General features: G+C 42.5%; 1 protein-coding gene across 26 annotated transcripts in view; it reads left to right on the top strand.

Moving 5' to 3' along the window:
- Positions 1 to 19,197, top strand: part of ELN (elastin) — a 338,132-nt gene that overhangs the window by 238,819 nt on the left and 80,116 nt on the right. For all 26 annotated transcript variants that reach the window (XM_085649707.1, XM_085649706.1, XM_085649705.1 and 23 more), the window contains 2 exons: positions 4,921 to 4,968; positions 8,110 to 8,217. In XM_085649707.1, the coding sequence (XP_085505833.1) occupies positions 4,921 to 4,968; positions 8,110 to 8,217 (156 nt within the window). The remainder of the gene's footprint in view (positions 1 to 4,920; positions 4,969 to 8,109; positions 8,218 to 19,197) is intronic.

The following is a 19,197-nucleotide window of genomic DNA, read 5'->3' as shown; positions in this document are numbered from 1 at the left end:
AAGATAGATGTATGGCACTTTATAATTGAAGAAGTTGTATAGCTAGGGGTTGGGTACATAATTCATGCGGATTTCTTGCTCTTCTGCTTTGCTCCACACAGCTTGTGTATAGAGTCTCTTACAACCCTGTGCTTAGTCTAACTATTGTTCTCTAACATTGGATCTCTTATATATTCACCTGCTTCAATCATTCTGTGTCGTTAGGCTGGAATCCCTGGTACTTAAAATGGCAGTATACAGTGTAAATTATGTAAGAAACAGTATATAATGTAAAATGGCCTTAGGCCTGAAACAGCATATTATGTTTAGTAACACAGCCACCTCATTTGAAAGAACCCAAACTTCAGCCAATGACGTGGAAGCTTAACCACTCCTACTCCCCCATGAGGCTACTATAGTTCATATTTTCTACCACATGTAGTGTGTGAGGGAGCCCCTGTCAGAGCTCTGTTCTAACCTTTCATTGCACTTTAAGTTGTTTCCATTTTTGTCTGCCCTGGATTTGAACCAGCCCTATCTTCTGCACTACTGTACTGTGAGCTGCTGTGGCGGAAGATTGTTATAATTTGTGGACCTGGGGGATCTTTTTGGTCTAACATGTAACTGTATCCAACTGTCACCATGGATGACAAAGAGAAGAGATCTCTTTTAAAGCCTGTTTATCTTGTGGCAGCAAAAACATTTACACTGATGACCCACACTCTCAGTGTATTTATTTTCTTTATCCTAAGCATAAGTCAGTGGAATGAAAGATCTGTAAGTCTTTCTCCACTAAGACTCTTAAGGATAGAGAAGGAAGGTTGGTATTATTTCTTATGAATAAACAGAATTTTCTTCCTTCTAAAGGAGATGCCCCCCTCCTCAGCGGACGATTCCCCAGGCACTTCCATGAAGGCAGTGCACAAAAGGAAACTTTTACAGTTTCTTGAGAATTATCTATTTGGTACAGTGCTTGCAGCCACCTCCTCCTTTGGCAAACCAGAGTCTAAATGCTACAGAGGCTCACCTGTGAAAAAAAGAAGAAATCTTCAAAGGAAATCTCGCCGACGACGAGACTGTTGACGTCAAAGACCTTAAATTCTTCGTCGATGACGAAGATACTGTCGATGATGACACCGTCAACGATGATACCATCGTTGACAATGAGGACATCACTGATGACAACACCATCGTCGTCGAGCATTCGTCACCGTCCACACTGGCAACGTCGAGCATGCTGTCGACGATGAACATGCCTTCAACGATGACCATACTGTCGACAATCATACCATCAATGACCATTCCGTTGATGACAACAACCATACCATCGACAGCATCACTACCATTGTAACCACGCAGTCAATAAAAGAATTAGGAGAAAATGTTTTTGCACATTTTAGGGTGACGGATGTCCCTCCAATACAAATATTGCAGTCAGATCAAGAAGAGGAGGCTAGTGATTATGCTGCACTGACAACTTACAGTACAACTCAGTTGCATGTGAGATAAGTCCCAGGTTTTTAATAGGACGCAATGGATGATGAGTCCTACAGTGGATATGTGTGTCAACAGGAAATAATAGTCCCAATATGGGGTTACCTGCTGCTCCCATCCTTCCGTCTTCTCATCCTACTCCTTTACCAGTTGCACCTCTTAGGTAGCCATCACCACTATCTCCTCCTTCACTCCAAGTGGATTGGTCCATGTACACGACATTGATGATGTTTACTCTAATGGTTCTACTTGTTCTGATAAAGAAGGAGAAGATGGTGCTCTACCACCAGGCAGTGATAGAAGGAATGATGATGGCCGATATGTTACTGCCCAAAGTGGAAACGATGGGCCAATTTTACAAGATGCTACAGATGATACCTCTAAATTTTATTAATTGATGGAAAGAGGTGCCAAGAAATTCAACCACTGTAGTACGCTAAATCGATATCTATCCTTGATTATGTCTGGTCAGAAGGTCTGAAATTGATGAAGACACCTGCTACCATTCCAGCTGTGATACTTCATCTGGAAAAGAAATATAGAGTCTCGTATTCAGCTCCGGCTTGACTCACTGGTCATGCTAGACCGGATTCAGTATTTGCTTCAGCAGCTTAGAGAAGAACCAAGACCTCAAGAATGGCATCATCTAGTCTGCCAGACAAGGATGGCAATCGTATTGACAATCTGGGTCAGAGAATTTCTTCTATGGCAGCAGCCTCAATTAAGACAGCCAATTTCCTGGTGATTCTAGGTCGTTATGATCACTAGATGTGGTATGACATAGCTCCATTGCTGGATTTTATTCCTGAGAATAAGAAAGAAACAACGAAATCTATCCTAAAGGAAGGAGAGCTAACCTCTTCTTTCATTATTGATGCGGCGATGGATGCTTCAAATAGAGGTTTTCATTAGTTGGCAAGAGGGACTGTACTAAGGAGGCAAGGCTGTTTAAAATCCACAGCCTTACGAACTGATGTCCAATCTAAAATCTTATACATGCCTTTTGATGGGCTCACTCTTTTTGGTGAAGCTCTGCAATGCCTTAAACCAACACTGATACAGCAAGGGCGTTAGAACTGCTGCTGTATCACAGATTTGGGACATCCACTTTTCATGGCTCATGGAGATTACAAAATTTCAGAGCAGGATTCAATCAGTATTGAGGTCAAGGACACCCTTATCATCCTCAAAGACAGTGTGGATATATTCAAGGATACTTCTTTAAATGAAACCAAATGCAAATGTACGGGTGGTCTACTGAAAGGAAAAGATGTTCCTCTTAAGTACGAACCATTGATAATCAGAAGAGAGACTTACGCTCGGCTCTACCCCTCCCCCCGTTTTCCTTCTATTCCTCAAAAGATGGAAGGAGGGGGGTTTTCCCTTTATGCTCCCTCATTGAAGAATATAAAATCAGACAAATGGGTTTTACAAATTGTCTAGTCAGGCCATACGTTGGAGTACATCTAGAGACCCCCAGTTTTTCCTCCAGGAAAAAAACGTCATCTTCATTTGAAGGAGCTGCTAATGAAAATTCCCATACTTCTTGCCAAGGGAGCCATATAAATTCTACCCAAGTCACAAAGGAATCAAGGATTTAATTCCAGGTTCTTCCTAACAAAAAAGGAAACAGGTCAATGGAGGCCGATACTGGACCTTAGAGAACTGAACAAGTTTCTAAAGAAACAGTCATTTCCAATGCTTACTTCCACATACCCATTCATTGAAAACTCAGGAACTACGTTCGATTCTCTGTAGTGGGTCAGCACTACCAGTTCAAGGTGCTCCCTTTTGGATGAGAATCAGCGCCGAGAATATTCATCAAATGTCTCACTCCAGATGCCACTCTTCGCAGGAGAGATCACCAGGTGTTCCTATACCTGGACGACTGATTAATCAAAGCGCCATCCAGAGAAAAAGAAAAAAACTCCAAGAAGGCTTGCATCAATCCGGTGTGGAGACTAGGCCTCACTTTGAACAGGGAGCAATCGTCTTTGGTGACCCAAACAAACATCTAATTTCTGGGAGCAATACACAACACTAAGTTGAGGGAAGCCTTTCGGCAAAAAATATAAGAAAGTTAGAGACAATGTCAAAGACTATTGCTGGAAAGCAATCAATTAAAGTTATACAAAACAAGCCTCGTATAGGTATTATGGCATCATATATAGGTCTCATTCATTTGCAGGCTTTATATGAGACTTGTTGAGCAAAAGCTGGATTCGCGATGGAAACAGGTGGAAGGCTGATAGGAAGACATGGTCTGCTTCACAATGTGCTTGAAACAAGCTCTGATATGATTGAGAATTCTAGAAAACCTAACTGCAGGTCCCTCTTTCCTACCAATAACAGCAAGGTTATTACTAACCATGAATGTATCCATGGAGGGATGGGGAGCCCACCTACAAGGGCTTTCAACAAGAGGCATTTGGTCAGATGCAGAGAAGAAGCCCCACATCAATGTGTTTGCACTTGTTTTTCTTAGATCCTTATTTCTTAATCCATCTTCACCAGCAGAAAGTTAATTACACTTCCTAGACTTGTGAAGATTTCTCATATTCTTTGTAGACAATACAAAGGACATACACACATCAGACCAGCTATTTGTATCATTTGTACAAGTATGAAAAGGCCAATCCTTATTCAAACAGAGAATAGCACATTTGCTCTCAGCCTGTATTGCTTTCTGTTATGCCAAAGCCAATTGTGCTCTCCAGGGAAGAGTAAAGGCGCATTCCACTAAGGGCATGGCTACGACTACAGCACTCAATGCCTTTAAGAGACATCTGCCATGCAGCTACCGGGAGAAGCAGGCATACATTCATTAACATTACTGCCTAGAAATGGACGCAGAAGCTGACGCTGCAGCGGGACAGGCAGTGTGGAGACACCTCTTTCACTAAAGGTGAGCCTGCTTTTCACTTTGTTGTATTCATAATGTGTACTGCTTTCTATTCTGATTCAAGTATATGAATATATAAAAGATCCAATGTTGGAGAAAACATTAGATACTTCCTGTAGCTCCAGTTCTCCGACATTGGTATCTTTCACATATTCACATGTCACCCTCCCTCCTCCCCAAACAGAGGCTCATCACATTTTATTCTCACACTGTGCTATGAAATCTGAGCTATCGTGGCCTCTAGGGGGAGTAGGAGTGCTCACCTCTTTTGCTGAAGTTTGGGTTCTTTCAAATGAGGTGGATGTGTTACTAAATATACCATGTTCTTTCAGGCCTATGGCCCTTTTACATTCTATACTGTTTGTTATATATTTTAAATTGTATGCTGCTATTTTAATGCACCGGGGATTCCCAGCCTGATGATGAGGAATGATTCAAGCTTGTGAATATGTAAAGATACCAGTGTTGGGGAACTGGAGCTACAGGTAAGTAACTAATTTCTTCAGCCTCTTAACCTTCCTGAAATATGTGTGATTATATTTCAGGTATTCCTCAAGTTGGAGCACAGCCAGGGGCCAAGCCACCAAAGTATGGTATGTAATACAGTTTTTTATGAGGAGAACAAGGTCACAAACATTGTCATTAGCAGCACAAGAGTAGTTAAGAATGGTATAAGCTATTGTAGGAAGATTACTCACATTGATAGCTCCACGCAAAGGTTCTCATTCTGCATTGCCCCCCCCCACCCCGGGCTTCTCCATTCCTAGACTTCAACATTATGTACCATAGGCTCCTCCTACCCCATCCCTGCAGTCGTAGCCGTTATCCTGACCCTCTGGCCTCCGTATCGCCAAATGAACGCCTTCTATTCTCTCCTTCACAGTGCACATCCCTTGACAGTTCCCCTCTTGAGGTTTCTATCCTCCCAATCTTTCTTGGATGTCAAGTTTACCATAGCTTGAGCTTCGATCCCAGTGCAGCGTTCAGACACCTACAGCTTTGACCGCGTATGGTAGACAGGAGGTCAGCTGGATGGTGACACAATCTCAGCTGCCAGCTACTTTAGGAAGATGTCATGTGCAGCCTGCTTAGAGATTTCATTGTAGTGAGTTCTAGCAACACTCTTTTTAGGTCTCGCCTGAGCCAGCGCGCATGCGCTGCACTGCAAGACTTTTTGTAAGTGAGCTTCAAAATCTGACCACACGCTCGTGCGTTTGGTTTGTTTTTGGTCAGAGGCTATTGGCCTTTGCGTGCGTCTTTCTAAGAAAGACAGCACGCAATTGGGCAAGCTTGCGGTTACCCGCACAGGCACCATCTGTTTTGAATTATCGTGCCCAGACGCGTGCGCGAAAATTCAAAACAGATGTCTCGCTGTGGCACGCGCGCGCACCCCTCGCGTGCTTGTTTTTGTTGGTGACGTCTTTCCCTTTCACGCCGCTTATTCTTTAAATGTGTTTCAACATGGCGCGCGGTTCAAATCTCCATATTGGAATTGTTTGGAAATACTCGTGGACGCATCTGACTAAGTTAAGAATTGGCCCTCTATGGATGCGGCTTCCGGTCATTAGATCTACAGTATTTTGGCACTCTGCAGTGTATGTGTTTATACGTAGTACGTAACGTATGTTATTTAACATAGGGTTACCTATGGTCATGCTGAATAAAGTGGCTTCATATTTGGGATCGTGCAACACTTAATAGCATGCCGCATTTCTTGAGATTTAGCCTCCACTATGATTGTGTGCGCAGGATGCCTCATAACGATTTCCATTAATGGGTACTATTTTTTCCGTATTAGGATGCGGGGTCTTATTTCCATCATGCCGCATCTCTTAATGAGGAGCCTTTACTGCGGTTACGTGCACAATATGCAGTTTGTGAATGAGCACTGACTACGATCCTCACTACTGGGGATAGCCTTTAATTCAACCGCTGGGCACTGTGGTCACCCTAACTAAATATAGTGTGTGGCATCTATGTGCTTGAATAGGTGATATACACATTTCTGATGGATACATCTGCCAGTGGATTCCGCACCTCTCGTATTCAGCCCTCATACCGCCTCCCTCCCGTTCCCACCCGTGTCCGTTTTCTTCCCTCGTTTCTCACCCTGCCTTCATCCCTCTTCCACCCGCCTTTCGTTTGACCTCTCTCCCCTATCTCTCATTCCCCCACCACTCCTTTTGTTCTTATGTCAACCCTTTAGTCCCCCTCTTCTTGTCTTTTGCTACCCACCTCTCACCTGATCATTTCCTCTCCCCTCAAATCCTGCATGCCCTCTTACCCCTCCACTATAACTCTTCCCCAGCTTCATTTTCTCTGCCCCTCCCCATCACTATTTTCTACACTTCTCCTCCAACTTCCTTCAGTGTTGCCTCTCCACCTTCCTTCTCTTTTCCCCTTTCTTATCTCCCATTCCCATATCCCATCCCCTCTCCCAACTCTTTCCCCTCCTCTCTCATTCTCCTTCTTCACTTCTCCCTCTTATACACTTCTTTCACCTTTGCCTAACTATCAACCCTCTCTCTCATTTACACTTTAGCTTTTTGCATGTCCCTCCCAGGAGGTCTGCCTCCCTCCACCATCCCTTCTCTACCCCCTACTCCGCTTTCCCTCCTCTCACCCTTCGCCCCCATCTATTCCTCTCTTTTTTTCTAATACCTCAAAAGTTTTCTAATGTATGATGCAATGGCTCTTTCTCGTAATATAAACCACCTAATCTTATCTCACTCAGCCCCGCCCTTCCACACACTCACCTATTGCAGACTAACATTGGCAAAAATAGAAAAGTCAATGTAATAGCTCCCGTCAGTCATACATATTTTAGGTGGTTGCAAAGTGCCTAATGGCTCCCTCCGGTACCTTCTGAGCACTGATATATACACATATACGTGTATTTCAGCGTTATTAGTAAACAGTGGCACAGCAAGGAAAACTCCTCCCACTGCAACTGTTTTGGTCGTAAAACAGGCCTGATTGGGGTGCTGTGGGCCCCTCACGCGCCATTGCCCCAGGGCCACAGCACCTGCTGCACCAAGGAAAGCCGCGAATCCGTTCAATATTATGAATGCGCTCCATCGCTCTAATGGGGTTTCATGATCTGGGGCTTGACCTGTCGTGGGTGCAGGGGACTGCTACAGGATACAAGGCTTTGGTGTGGTTTTGCTGTCACTAAAGCGGCCAAGAGCAGCCAGAACTGGCGGGGACTCGACTGAGCAGTCATGATGTGTCGGGAAGCCCCTCTGCATGCTTTCCTTCTAAGCCTAAATTTATTCGCACATTGTAAGGTATTTCAGCTGCAGACAGTTCATTATCATGCTTTTCAATTTTTCTTGCTGATTGTCCTCCAGGTACATGCCACAGGAAACCAGGCACTATGTGTGTTTTCTACTACTGGCGTAAAATACCCGTTCCCTGAACTGTATCTAAATAACTCATTGTTTCTCATTGCACTTCTTTAAAGTGTGAGCGTAGAGCAGGATAATCTATTGGTGTCAGAGCTGCCTGAAAGACGGTAGCATTCTATCAAAAGATGGTGAGTCTGAAGGTACTGACGGAATACATCACTTATATAAAGCCAGATATTCCAGGTTTGCCCTGCATGCACCCAGAGTCCAAGCATTTGACAGCTTCCTAGCTACCTATCACGTGACCATGGTTTCTCTTAGACATCTACGGTGATGCTCACATCTTAAAATTCTAAACTGCTAAAGTTGCTTTCATTCTGTTGTCAGGCGTGCCAGGTATTGGAGGCTTTCCGGGCGTTGGAGGAGTGCCCGGTGCTGGGGTAGTTGGTGTGCCAGGTGCTGGTGGTGTACCCGGAGTTGGAGGTGTTGGCCAACGTGAGTAAATCCTACTTGATCATCAAAGCAGTACTACTGGACACAGCCTGGGGCTATAGAACTCATGGGTTGCCTAAAGAAGCCATGTAAACACATTATATATAAAAGGTGATTCCTTTATACAGCATTGCTTTCTCTGACCTTTCCTATAAGAAAGAATTTTCAGCCAAATATTTTTAGTGCTTAAACTGAATTGGTTCTTCATAAAAACACAAACATATTGCCTCTCACATGCATGTTTTCTTTATGAGATCATTTTCAAAAATTAAAGTTTTGTCTATTAAAATGTGTTCAAGAAGTCTGCACTTAAGTAGAAATAGTAGTGGTACTACTGTTTTCAATTCGAGAAAGATGCCTATAAATTGTAGTTGCATTGGTGGTTCAGTGAGAACCACTGTCCTATTACAGCTCAGTGAAATATCATTTGGCTTGTCTCGTTCATGTAAATACCCCTCACAGTCATGGGTGCAGTTCTTTGCATAGATGGGAGTCCTACTCCATGTTCGGTGGAGCAGAAAGGATATTTAAGAAGGTCTTACAGTTGTCTGGGCCATTGAAAAGACTGCAGACTCCATGTCTGAACTATCTCGTGAAAACAATGTTAACTGAGAAAACTAGAGATCTCTTTTCTTCATTGATTTATTAACTGCGATTTATACTGTGCAGAGAGTGGCAAAGGCAATGGAGCGCCTTACAAAAAGACACCTAAAATTGTCATCTAAAAGGCCATCATCAAACGGACTAGAAGCAAAGAGGACGTCTTCCTCTACCAGACCATGCTCCTATGGGACCAGATGCTTTCAACTTGCTCTAAACTGGGTGGGGGGATTTCACCAAGCAGGTGGAAGAGGATTCCAGAAAACAATGACCTCCCCAGTAAATGAATGCGCCATGGTTTTCAGAATTAATAAAAAGGCAGCTCCAGCTGAGAATAGCCTGACGCAGGAGGCACGCAGATCCCTGAGGACATATTCTTATGTCCCAAGTAATGGGCGATGTCCAGATAGAGATTTGTAGACATGGCAACACATTTTAAACAGGATGACAGTCTTAGAAGAGAGCCAGTGCACCACTCGAAGGATAGAGCACACATAGCCAGATTACAACCCAAACCACTGGGCTGGTGTAAGCATGGAGCACTTTGTTTAAAAGGAGCAAGGGAAACCTTGGAAACATGCCCAACTGTTTATTCTAGAGAGTCACAAAGTCTGAATCACTGAACTGAACAGACACCAGAATGCTCCCCATGACAAACAGGTGGACTGTGCAGACGGGACCTGCATATTCAGCTAAGGATCGCAAGGAAAGCGGATTTATTTGCCTGGTAATGCAGTCATGGGGTTAATCCGATCAGAGGCTAAGGTTCGGAGCCAGGGCAGAGTTACCATGGAGCAGACATTGGAAGTAAACAAACTCAATATATGATAGATATCAGTGCAGCAATCAGCAACCTTGATGAATGTAGGTGCTTTTTAGTCAGCTGGTCTTTAGCAGTTTAGCTGGATATGAGGAGGGAGGTAGAAGCTGTGTCGACCAGCCTACATCATTTCCCCAGAGAACAGCTCTCTCCTGTCTGCCGTTAAGCCCACTCCAGGCTTCCTCTGTCATCAGGCTGGTTCCTAAAGTGCAAGACAATAAGGGGAGAGGAACTGAGAAAACCTCTTGGTCTAGCTCTGAAAATCAGGGACATGTGAATGGCCTGAACTTCTTTTCTTACCCAGTCGGTGCCTCATTTTTAAGTCTCGCCTGAGCCAGCACGCATGCGCTGCTCTGCAAGGCATTTAGTAAGGGCTATTAAACCCTGAACCACGCTTGTGCGTGTGCTTTTTTTTTTACCACCCGCAATTGGCCTTTGCGTGCGTCTTTCTAAGAAAGACAGCACACAATTGGTCCAAGGCGGGTGCATGTCCCGCCTTCTCTGTCCCCTGGCCTAGGGTGTTCGGGAATGAGCAGCAGCGCCATCTGTTTCCAATTATCGCGCCTGCTTCTCGCGGTCGAGTTAATTGGAAACAGATGGTGGTCAGCGCTGGTCGCGCTGGTTATCTTGTCAATCCCTTTCACTTTTATAAAGGGGGCAGGAACCTAACTTACACTCTGCCACCGGCACTATAAACACTTTATTTCCACCGCGCTTTCAGTTTTATAAAGGCGGCAGGCACCTTACTTACTTAGACTCGCCCACCGGCACCTTAAAAAAAGTGAAAAGGCAGCAGGCGCCTTACTTAAACTCCGTCTCCGGCACCTTCAAAAGGCTGCCTGTGATTGCTCCACTGCCTGACAGCATTTCCGCCCGTCAGATTTTCATTAAATTTTACTTCCGTCAATTTTTCTTGGGTTGATTTGTTTTTGGGATTTTTTTTAAGCGCGAAATCAACACAAAGGTTTTGGAGTGTTTTACACCAGCACCAGTTACATTACCCCCCCCCCTCGCCACAGCTGCTCCGTTGTCATTATTTACATGAGCACTACTTACATTCCTGATCCCTCGCCAAAACTGCTCTGTTTGACCTGCCCTAAACTCCACGCAAATAGGCTGTACATATCAGAGACTAACTGCCACCTCACTCGGCTCTTGTCCACAACACCTCAGGTTGGGGCACTTTTCGCTGCTCCAGGCCTATCCCAGTAATGTAGTTTTCTTCTGTTTTTACATCCAGTTTCATGTGTTGTTGCAAATGCTTTTTTTTAAAAACATTTTTAACAGCTGTGTGCAAACAAGCATTGGCATAACCAATAGGTCTCGCCTGTGGGACCTTGTAAGTAGAAAAAAAAAAACTGAATTGTAAGACTTCACATTTACATTTACTGCATCCTAACTAAGAAAGTAAATGTAAACCTGGAGTCTTATACTTCAGTTTTTATTTTTACTTTCAAGGTCTCGAAGGCGAGACCTATTGGCTATGCCAATGCTTGTTTGTTTTGTTATGTAACACTTGATTGCATTTTTACTGTAAACAATAAAATAGATTTTTCTTTTTTCTTTTTATAAAGACCTTTTATTGCAATTTTTACGATAAACAATGCAAAGAAAACAATAGGGTAGTGGTGTAAGCAAATAACAGGAAATTAGAAAAGCCATAAGGCAGTCCAAAGAAGTAGCAACTGAGAGAAAAAGTGTAGACTTGATATGTGCAGCCATACAGGACCTAACAGGAACTGGGTATGCTCGTACCATAGCCACTGGCCATTTTATTTTTGCCAGTAGATCCACTCCCTGTTATACCAGCTCCATATTGCAATAGCGTACAATGTGACAAAATGTTTGAATAGCTATACAACATCTGAGGCAGGTCGGCCCCTAGGGGCTGTGGAACTAGTTAACATTGCACAAGTCTGAATCTAGTCTTAGTCTCAATCTAGATGAGATGGCTATCTTTATGGGAAGGTCATTTTTGCCTACTGCTATATGGAATCCTCGGTTTCACCAAGATCTTGTTCCCATTTACACTGTGTTGTACCTAGTGGATCGGTATTGTTGACAACCAGATTCCTGTATATCCTGAAGATGCCCTTACAGAGAATTGGTTCCATTGTTATTTTGGGCTCTAAGAACTCTCAAACCTCCACCACAAATGTACTGTGAGAATCTAGAGCGTGGCATAATTGTGTGGCAGAACTGTGTATGGCATAGGCCACATTTGTCAGCTAATTGGTCAGAAGCTTTAATGTGAGTGCCTGCCTATACATTTCCTAACTTAGAAATTCCAATCAGGTCACACGTCCTGAAGACCTGGAGCTTTGTCACATGCGCCGGCCATGTCTCATGCCATCAAGGAATCTCTTTGGTCAGTTTACTCTCTCATTTGGTGAGCTTGAAAGTTTTTTGCCAGAACATTAAGGGCATTTAAGTGATCTGCGGCAACTACATTGACGGTGTGCCCCTATTTAATAATGACAATATCCGAGGGTTTTCCTTACGATTCCCCTTTAGTCGAATCACCGGGTCTTATCTTTCGTCAAACATCAACTCGTTAATCAGGAGCATCTGGGAGTTGAAGTAGCAAAGATAAATGACATTGCATTCCTGCCCTCCATGAAACAGCGTTTGGTGCATTTTGCAAACTAAATTCTCGGTTGACTTACCCGACCAAACAAATCTTGAAGCTATGGATAAATGATACACACTGCTTGAAAAATTCAAGCATGAAACCAGTGGAACATGATGTCTTGTCAGAAAGCATTCCTGTAATAGCTGCTGAATCTCCTCTGGTGCAATGAAGAGGTCCAGGTCGGCATGATCTGAGATCAACAACTTTATGTGGAGCTGTGCCGCAATGGGGATGCTGTAATTCTAGAGGCGGAAGTTGGTGAGCACTTTAAAGGCCCCTGTACTAAGTGGTGAAGAGGGGCAGTATAGTAGCTTGTCTGCATTGTTTCTGACCTCATATACTTTAAATTGGGAGATCGTCCATACCAGCTTTGCCGTGCCAAGTAGTTTTTGCACTGTGTAAAACTCAGTTGAGCTCGAGTTATGCGTGGGTATCAGGCTTGCAGTCCGTTGTCATCAGCTTTTTAGTTCTCCTACTACCTTTTCTAGGTATTATCTGTCATGCTGCCTGCCTCTGTTCTTTTACCGTACTATGACCATGGCCTTAACCCTAATAGTGACATTAAAGGCGTCCAAAACAGTAGCTTGTGATGGAAGGATCCTGCATTAAAGTGCAAGTACCCTTGCAAGTCCGCTAGTTAATCATCTTTCAACCACCTAGTGTTTCATGCCCCTGGTTCTGTGGTCCGGGCAGGGGACCTGTGTCAAACCACGGGAGTGATCAGAGAGCCCCCGAACCAGTATGTGGGCATCTGGTAGGATGCCCATTTCAGTCTCAGGGGCAAACATGACCCGAAGAGAGACAAAGTTTTCTGCTTTTCAGTGCACTCATACAAAAAGTATCTTCATGTTGAAATAACCACGTGCAAATTCAAATACAGCCTGGTACAGCATGTGGTAGTTTTTCAAGCACAGCCTCATAAAATTCTATATGCAATGCTTCCGCGTTGGCGTCACGTAGTATCCTGGTTTTACATAAGCACGCAGTCACTTTACAGGCAAGTTGTTTCACCTGTGATCAAGGTTCATTGTAGAGCGGAAACGCGAAAGGAGAGGAAATGAGAGCATGCTGCCATCTGTAATATGGAATAAATGCAATGTTGTTCCAGGAACTGGGCTTGGATACTTCTGTCTTTGCTTATAATTTATGGGCTGATCCGTGCCGTTGATGTCTGAAGCCGCCCTTCAGGGTTGGAGGCTTCCTTTTCAGAGGTGTCTGTTGGAGATTTATATATTTTATACACACACACACACTGACATATATATATAATAATTTCTGGGTAATAGGAATATTGCCCGGCTCTAAACTCTCAGATACTGGTCCCCACCAGTATGGTTATTGTAATATATAAATAACTTGTTACTGAGAACTTTTCCCCACAGAATACATTAAATATACAATAAACATTATTGTACTGTTTCTTTGAATCTTTTCTCTATACATACAATGAATCAATTACTACAGAAAAATAACCATTCATTTGGTGAATCAGTATTTACATTGTTACAGCCTCATTCGATGAATCAGTAATTACAGAGTTACAGCCAACACGTGTTGCGTGCTCAGTGGCGCTTCTTCAGGGCTTTCTGCTAAGTTTTTATCATTTGTTTTTAAATCTTGATTCATCGAATGATTTGTTATTTTTCTGTAGTAATTGTATAAATGTATGCTGAGGAGAAAAACTCTCAGTAACTATATATATATATATATATATGTGTGTATATATTATCTACTGGCGGTCGCCAGTAGATAGTTATAGCTAGGACCGTGATTCCATAGGAAATCTGAAAATTCTATTTTGAATAACTTTGGCGCCGGTTGAGGAATCTTCGCGGAATTTTCAAAACTAATGGGGCGCTCCGCTCAGCTCCTACCCTGAAAGTCTCGGGGGGATTCGTCAAGCGGGAGCCGAGAAAAAAGGGGGGTCCCAAAACACGTTTTCCCCATGCATTTTTCCATAGGACCTTTAGTCGAAGGTACAGCCCGAACGGCTGAACAGAATTACTTGAAATTTGGCAAAGAGGTAGTCCTCAGGTCAGGGAAGTGCCTTTTGCATATATGGAGTCAATCTGTTCAGTAGTTCCTGAGAAAATTGAGTTAAAAGCACATAAATATCTATAGCCGCGCACCGTGCGCGCACCCTAACGTGCACGAGCGTAATTCTGATTGGTGGTTAAATGTCAGCCAACGTTCGAATCGGTCGAAATCAGGAAGTGTTGGCTGCCATTATGTTTGTTTTGAGTGCGAGAGTGAAAAAGGAAGGTGGCGAACGAGAAAAGGGGGCAGGGTAGAGAGTTCCTGACGCCCTAGCCTTTGTCAGGGGGTCCCTGAAGGACCCCGAAAGACCCCAAAGGATGAAAAAAACATTTTATTTCTTTTTCAAAAAATCGCGGGATGCGCGCATGGTGCACGCACGGTGAAAAACCATAAAAATATAAAAATATTTAAGACGTAGTTTATTGTAAAATAAATAAGTAAAAAATATAATAATAAATACATAACTTAGCATTTAAAAAACCGTACAAATTCACTGAAAAAAACATAGGTTTCACACACGTTATAGTTAGGAATTAGTATTTAAAAACCCTTGCAAATTCACTTAAAAAACCATAGGTTTCACACATGTTATAGTTAGGTGGACATTTCACTCGTAAAAAACCAATGAAATTCCCCCGTTATAGTTAGTTGAGATAACTATAACTCGCGCCACCACCACTCTATCACAAGGATGATGTCATCAGTGATGTCATCAGTGATGCCACTGACCATGTCATGAGTGATGTAATATGTGACGTCATCAGCAGTGGATTGCGGGCGCGCGAGTTATAGTTATCTCAACTAACTATAACGGGGGAATTTCATTGTTTTTTTACGAGTGAAATGTCCACCTAACTATAACATGTGTGAAACCTATGGTTTTTTAAGTGAGTATATATATGTATATATATATATATACATATATATATATATATACATATATATATATATATATCCATAGGATAAATCCAATTCCCATCAGGAATAAAGCACGTTCATTTATTGTGCAAGCATCGCTTGCTCAATAAATGAATGTGCTTTCCTCCCATGTGCCGCATCCTTTATTTCCTGATCGGAATTGGATTCATCCTGTATGTTCAGACGGCAGCTGCAGCCGTCGCTGGCACTGGCATCGTATGGCATGTGGAATGGCTAATCAAGCATCAATTGGAGTGGAAATATATATATTAGAGATACAAGTGACTTTCTAGTGAAACTGTTGAATTATCCATGGCGACAAGACTATTTATTAATGACACTGGATGTGACATCTCTATACACGTCAATTAATTACAGAGATGGATTAAAAGCTCTTGAATTTTATTTGGCCAAAAGAGGATTGCAATATGCTCAACATAGTGCTATGATTTTAAATATGGTAGAATTTTGTTTAAATAACAACTATTTTCTGTTCTAAAACACCCTTTACCAACAGCTGCGAGGAGTAGCGATGGGGGCCAGCTTCTCCCCTAGCTATGCCTGTCTCCACATGGGCTGGTGGGAGGAGCTGGTCCTACTTAAGGAACATACTACCTAAGTAACTAAAAATATTAAGGCTTGGTGGAGATACATTGATGACCTTTTTGTAATATGGGATGGGTCAATTGCAGAGGCAGAAGAATTTATAAAACGGCTAAACAAAAACTCATTAAATCTACACTTTACAGCATCTATTAGCGATACAAGTGTTAACTTTTTAGATGTTGAAGTTTTTGTCGAAGATGGTAAATTAGAAACTAAGCTACACAGGAAGCCGACAGCAGGCAATACTGTACTTCATGCAGGCAGCTCACACCCCAAGCATCTCATATATAGCATACCATTCGGCGAGATGCTTAGACTGAGACACATTTGTAGCTGTGATGAAGATCTTATTGTAGAGCAAGAAAACAGCAAAATGAGATTTCAGGAAAGGGGATAACTACTAAGTGCTTAGAAGCTGCCATCCTCAAAAGTAGGGTCAAAACTAGGGAAACCCTTCTTAACAAAAATTCAGACTCTAATGACACACAAATAACAAGTTTAAATAAACGAGATCAGGATAATGTGTTTAGAGTCATCCTTCAATTCAACAAACAAGAAAGAGAAATCAGAAAGTTGATTGTAAAAAATTGCCCCCTAGTTTTAAGTGACCCTACTATCGGTCATTTGCTGCCAACAAAACCAGCGATTACATACAGCAGGGCTATGTCCATGAAGGATATTCTAGTCCAGAATGACCCATCCAGTCTTAACAAGAGTACATGGTTAGCTCAAAGAAAGGGCTTTTTTAAATGTAAGGTGTGTAAAGCATGCAAATATGGCAGCAATCGCACATCAAACAAAACCCTTTCAGTAGCAAAGAGAATCCCATCACTAAGGCCCTTAACTGCAAATCTGACCATGTCGTATATGGCTTGGAGTGCCCATGTGGGTTAAGCTACGTGGGTAGCACTATCCTACAAGGACATAAGAGAGTACTCCGTTACAACAAACAAATGATGGACGGAATGCTGACAATGCAGACATTCTCCCCCAGTCAAGAGATCTGGGTTAAATCCATCGTTCTTTTGCCCACTACGCCACCCCAGTTCAGACATGGCCATATGCAAATCAGTCTTGACCCTGTGCCTCATGGGAACAGTCCAGCCCGAACTGCCAAGCCATGTCTTCCCTGGACCGGAATCAAGCATCCTAGGACTGGTTTCTGGCTATCAGCCGTCATCAGCCAGGATAGCTTGACTCCAGTGGCGTAGTGAGCACGGGTCCCACGTCTGGGAATACCCATCCCACTTAGGGCGAAAAGCGTTACAACAAACAAATGATGGACGGAATGCTGACAATGCAGACATTCTCCCCCAGTCAAGAGATCTGGGTTAAATCCATCGTTCTTTTGCCCACTACGCCACCCCAGTTCAGACATGGCCATATGCAAATCAGTCTTGACCTTGTGCCTCATGGGAACAATCCAGGGATTCCGGTCCAGGGAAGACATGGCTTGGCAGTTCGGGCTGGACTGTTCCCATGAGGCACAGGGTCAAGACTGATTTGCATATGGCCATGTCTGAACTGGGGTGGCGTAGTGGGCAAAAGAACGATGGATTTAACCCAGATCTCTTGACTGGGGGAGAATGTCTGCATTGTCAGCATTCCGTCCATCATTTGTTTGTTGTAACGCTTTTCGCCCTAAGTGGGATGGGTATTCCCAGACGTGGGACCCGTGCTCACTACGCCACTGGAGTCAAGCTATCCTGGCTGATGACGGCTGACAGCCAGAAACTGGTCCTAGGATGCTTGATTCCGGTCCAGGGAAGACATGGCTTGGCACTTCGGGCTGGACTGTTCCCATGAGGCACAGGGTCAAGACTGATTTGCATATGGCCATGTCTGAACTGGGGTGGCGTAGTGGGCAAAAGAACGATGGATTTAACCCAGATCTCTTGACTGGGGGAGAATGTCTGCATTGTCAGCATTCCGTCCATCATTTGTTTGTTGTAACGATAAGAGAGTACTCCAGCACATCAGAGCAATCAATAACAAAAATCAAACATACCCAGTGGCCAGACATTTCAATGAGGTACACAACGCAGATCCCACAGGCATGAGCTACTTCCTGATTGATTCAGTCCCATCAAATAAGAGGGGAGGAGATAGGGAAAAAGCACTCAGGCTTATGGAAGCTAGGTACATTATGAATTTAGATACCAAGCATCCAAACAGTCTGAATGCCACTGAAGAACTTTACACATGTTTATAATTGTCCCAGATCTCCATTTTCCTCACTATTTGAAGAAACCCATTCAGATAACTAGTGGTACTTTATATTGATATCGACAATAGCATTCTATACTATACACCAACTTAGTAAGCTAGCCGCCTAACCAACACATTATTTTATTCAAACACATAGGGTGGGATAACAGGTTTTTTACATATGAGTTTTTTACATAGAATTATTACAACATTTTTAACATTGGATTTTAGTTTAAATATAAATTATAGGGCACTTGCACTTTAAATCACAACCTACAGGGAACTGAACATAATAAATTAATGATAAGGGAGACAAACACATTGTCAGAAGTGCAAGTTGCATTTATTTGACAATATGTACATTTCAATGCAATGTTACAGTTGATTTAATCAAGGTATTTAGACCAAGGACAGACCTTTATGCAATGTATGAATTTTAATTTGTTCTAATACATAGGCATATCAACTGAGCTCAATCGGTATTAACCAAGATAAGTGAAGATACACAATTTCTCTTTGAAATGTAATCAAGTCAAGTCCAGCATGTCACAAATAATTTATAAATATTTTAATAATATTTTATTTGTATTTATGCAATCTTCAATAAGAACATTTGATTTGCATGTTTTTAATACTTATTTAAAATGTTCGTTTACCTGTATTTATTTGCTATTTATCTTTGCACTGTCACTTTAATGCATTGGTTAAAGCATTACGCAAAAAAAAAGCAAAAAACAGAGAAAAAAAGAGTATAAAAAAAAAAAAACACCCACATGACAGATCGTGTCATGTGATCAAGGCCCTTTCTGGGCTGAAACGCGTCATGGCTGTAGAGGTCTCAGGGGAATAAAGAGTTCATTTTTGCTGCACTATCCTGTGGTCCATGCTTCGTTGTCCAAGAAGGTTGCATCTGCTGATAAAGTTCATGCTAATATATTTATATATATATACACCACTACCACATGGTATTTAGAGCAACTATAATAATAAATACACATTTATTTATATATATATATATAAGTGTGTGTGAGTTTATATATATATATGTATACACACACAGATAGTCACATATGTAATATATATAATATATATATATATTTATTTATACACACAAACATACCATACGTTATAACAATATATAGGAGCTCCTAGTGGACTTGTT

The sequence above is a fragment of the Triturus cristatus genome, chromosome 3_2 (genome assembly GCF_964204655.1).
Source record: "Triturus cristatus chromosome 3_2, aTriCri1.1, whole genome shotgun sequence".
NCBI classification, from domain to species: Eukaryota; Metazoa; Chordata; class Amphibia; order Caudata; family Salamandridae; genus Triturus; species Triturus cristatus.
This window is presented reverse-complemented; position numbering and strand designations above follow the sequence as displayed.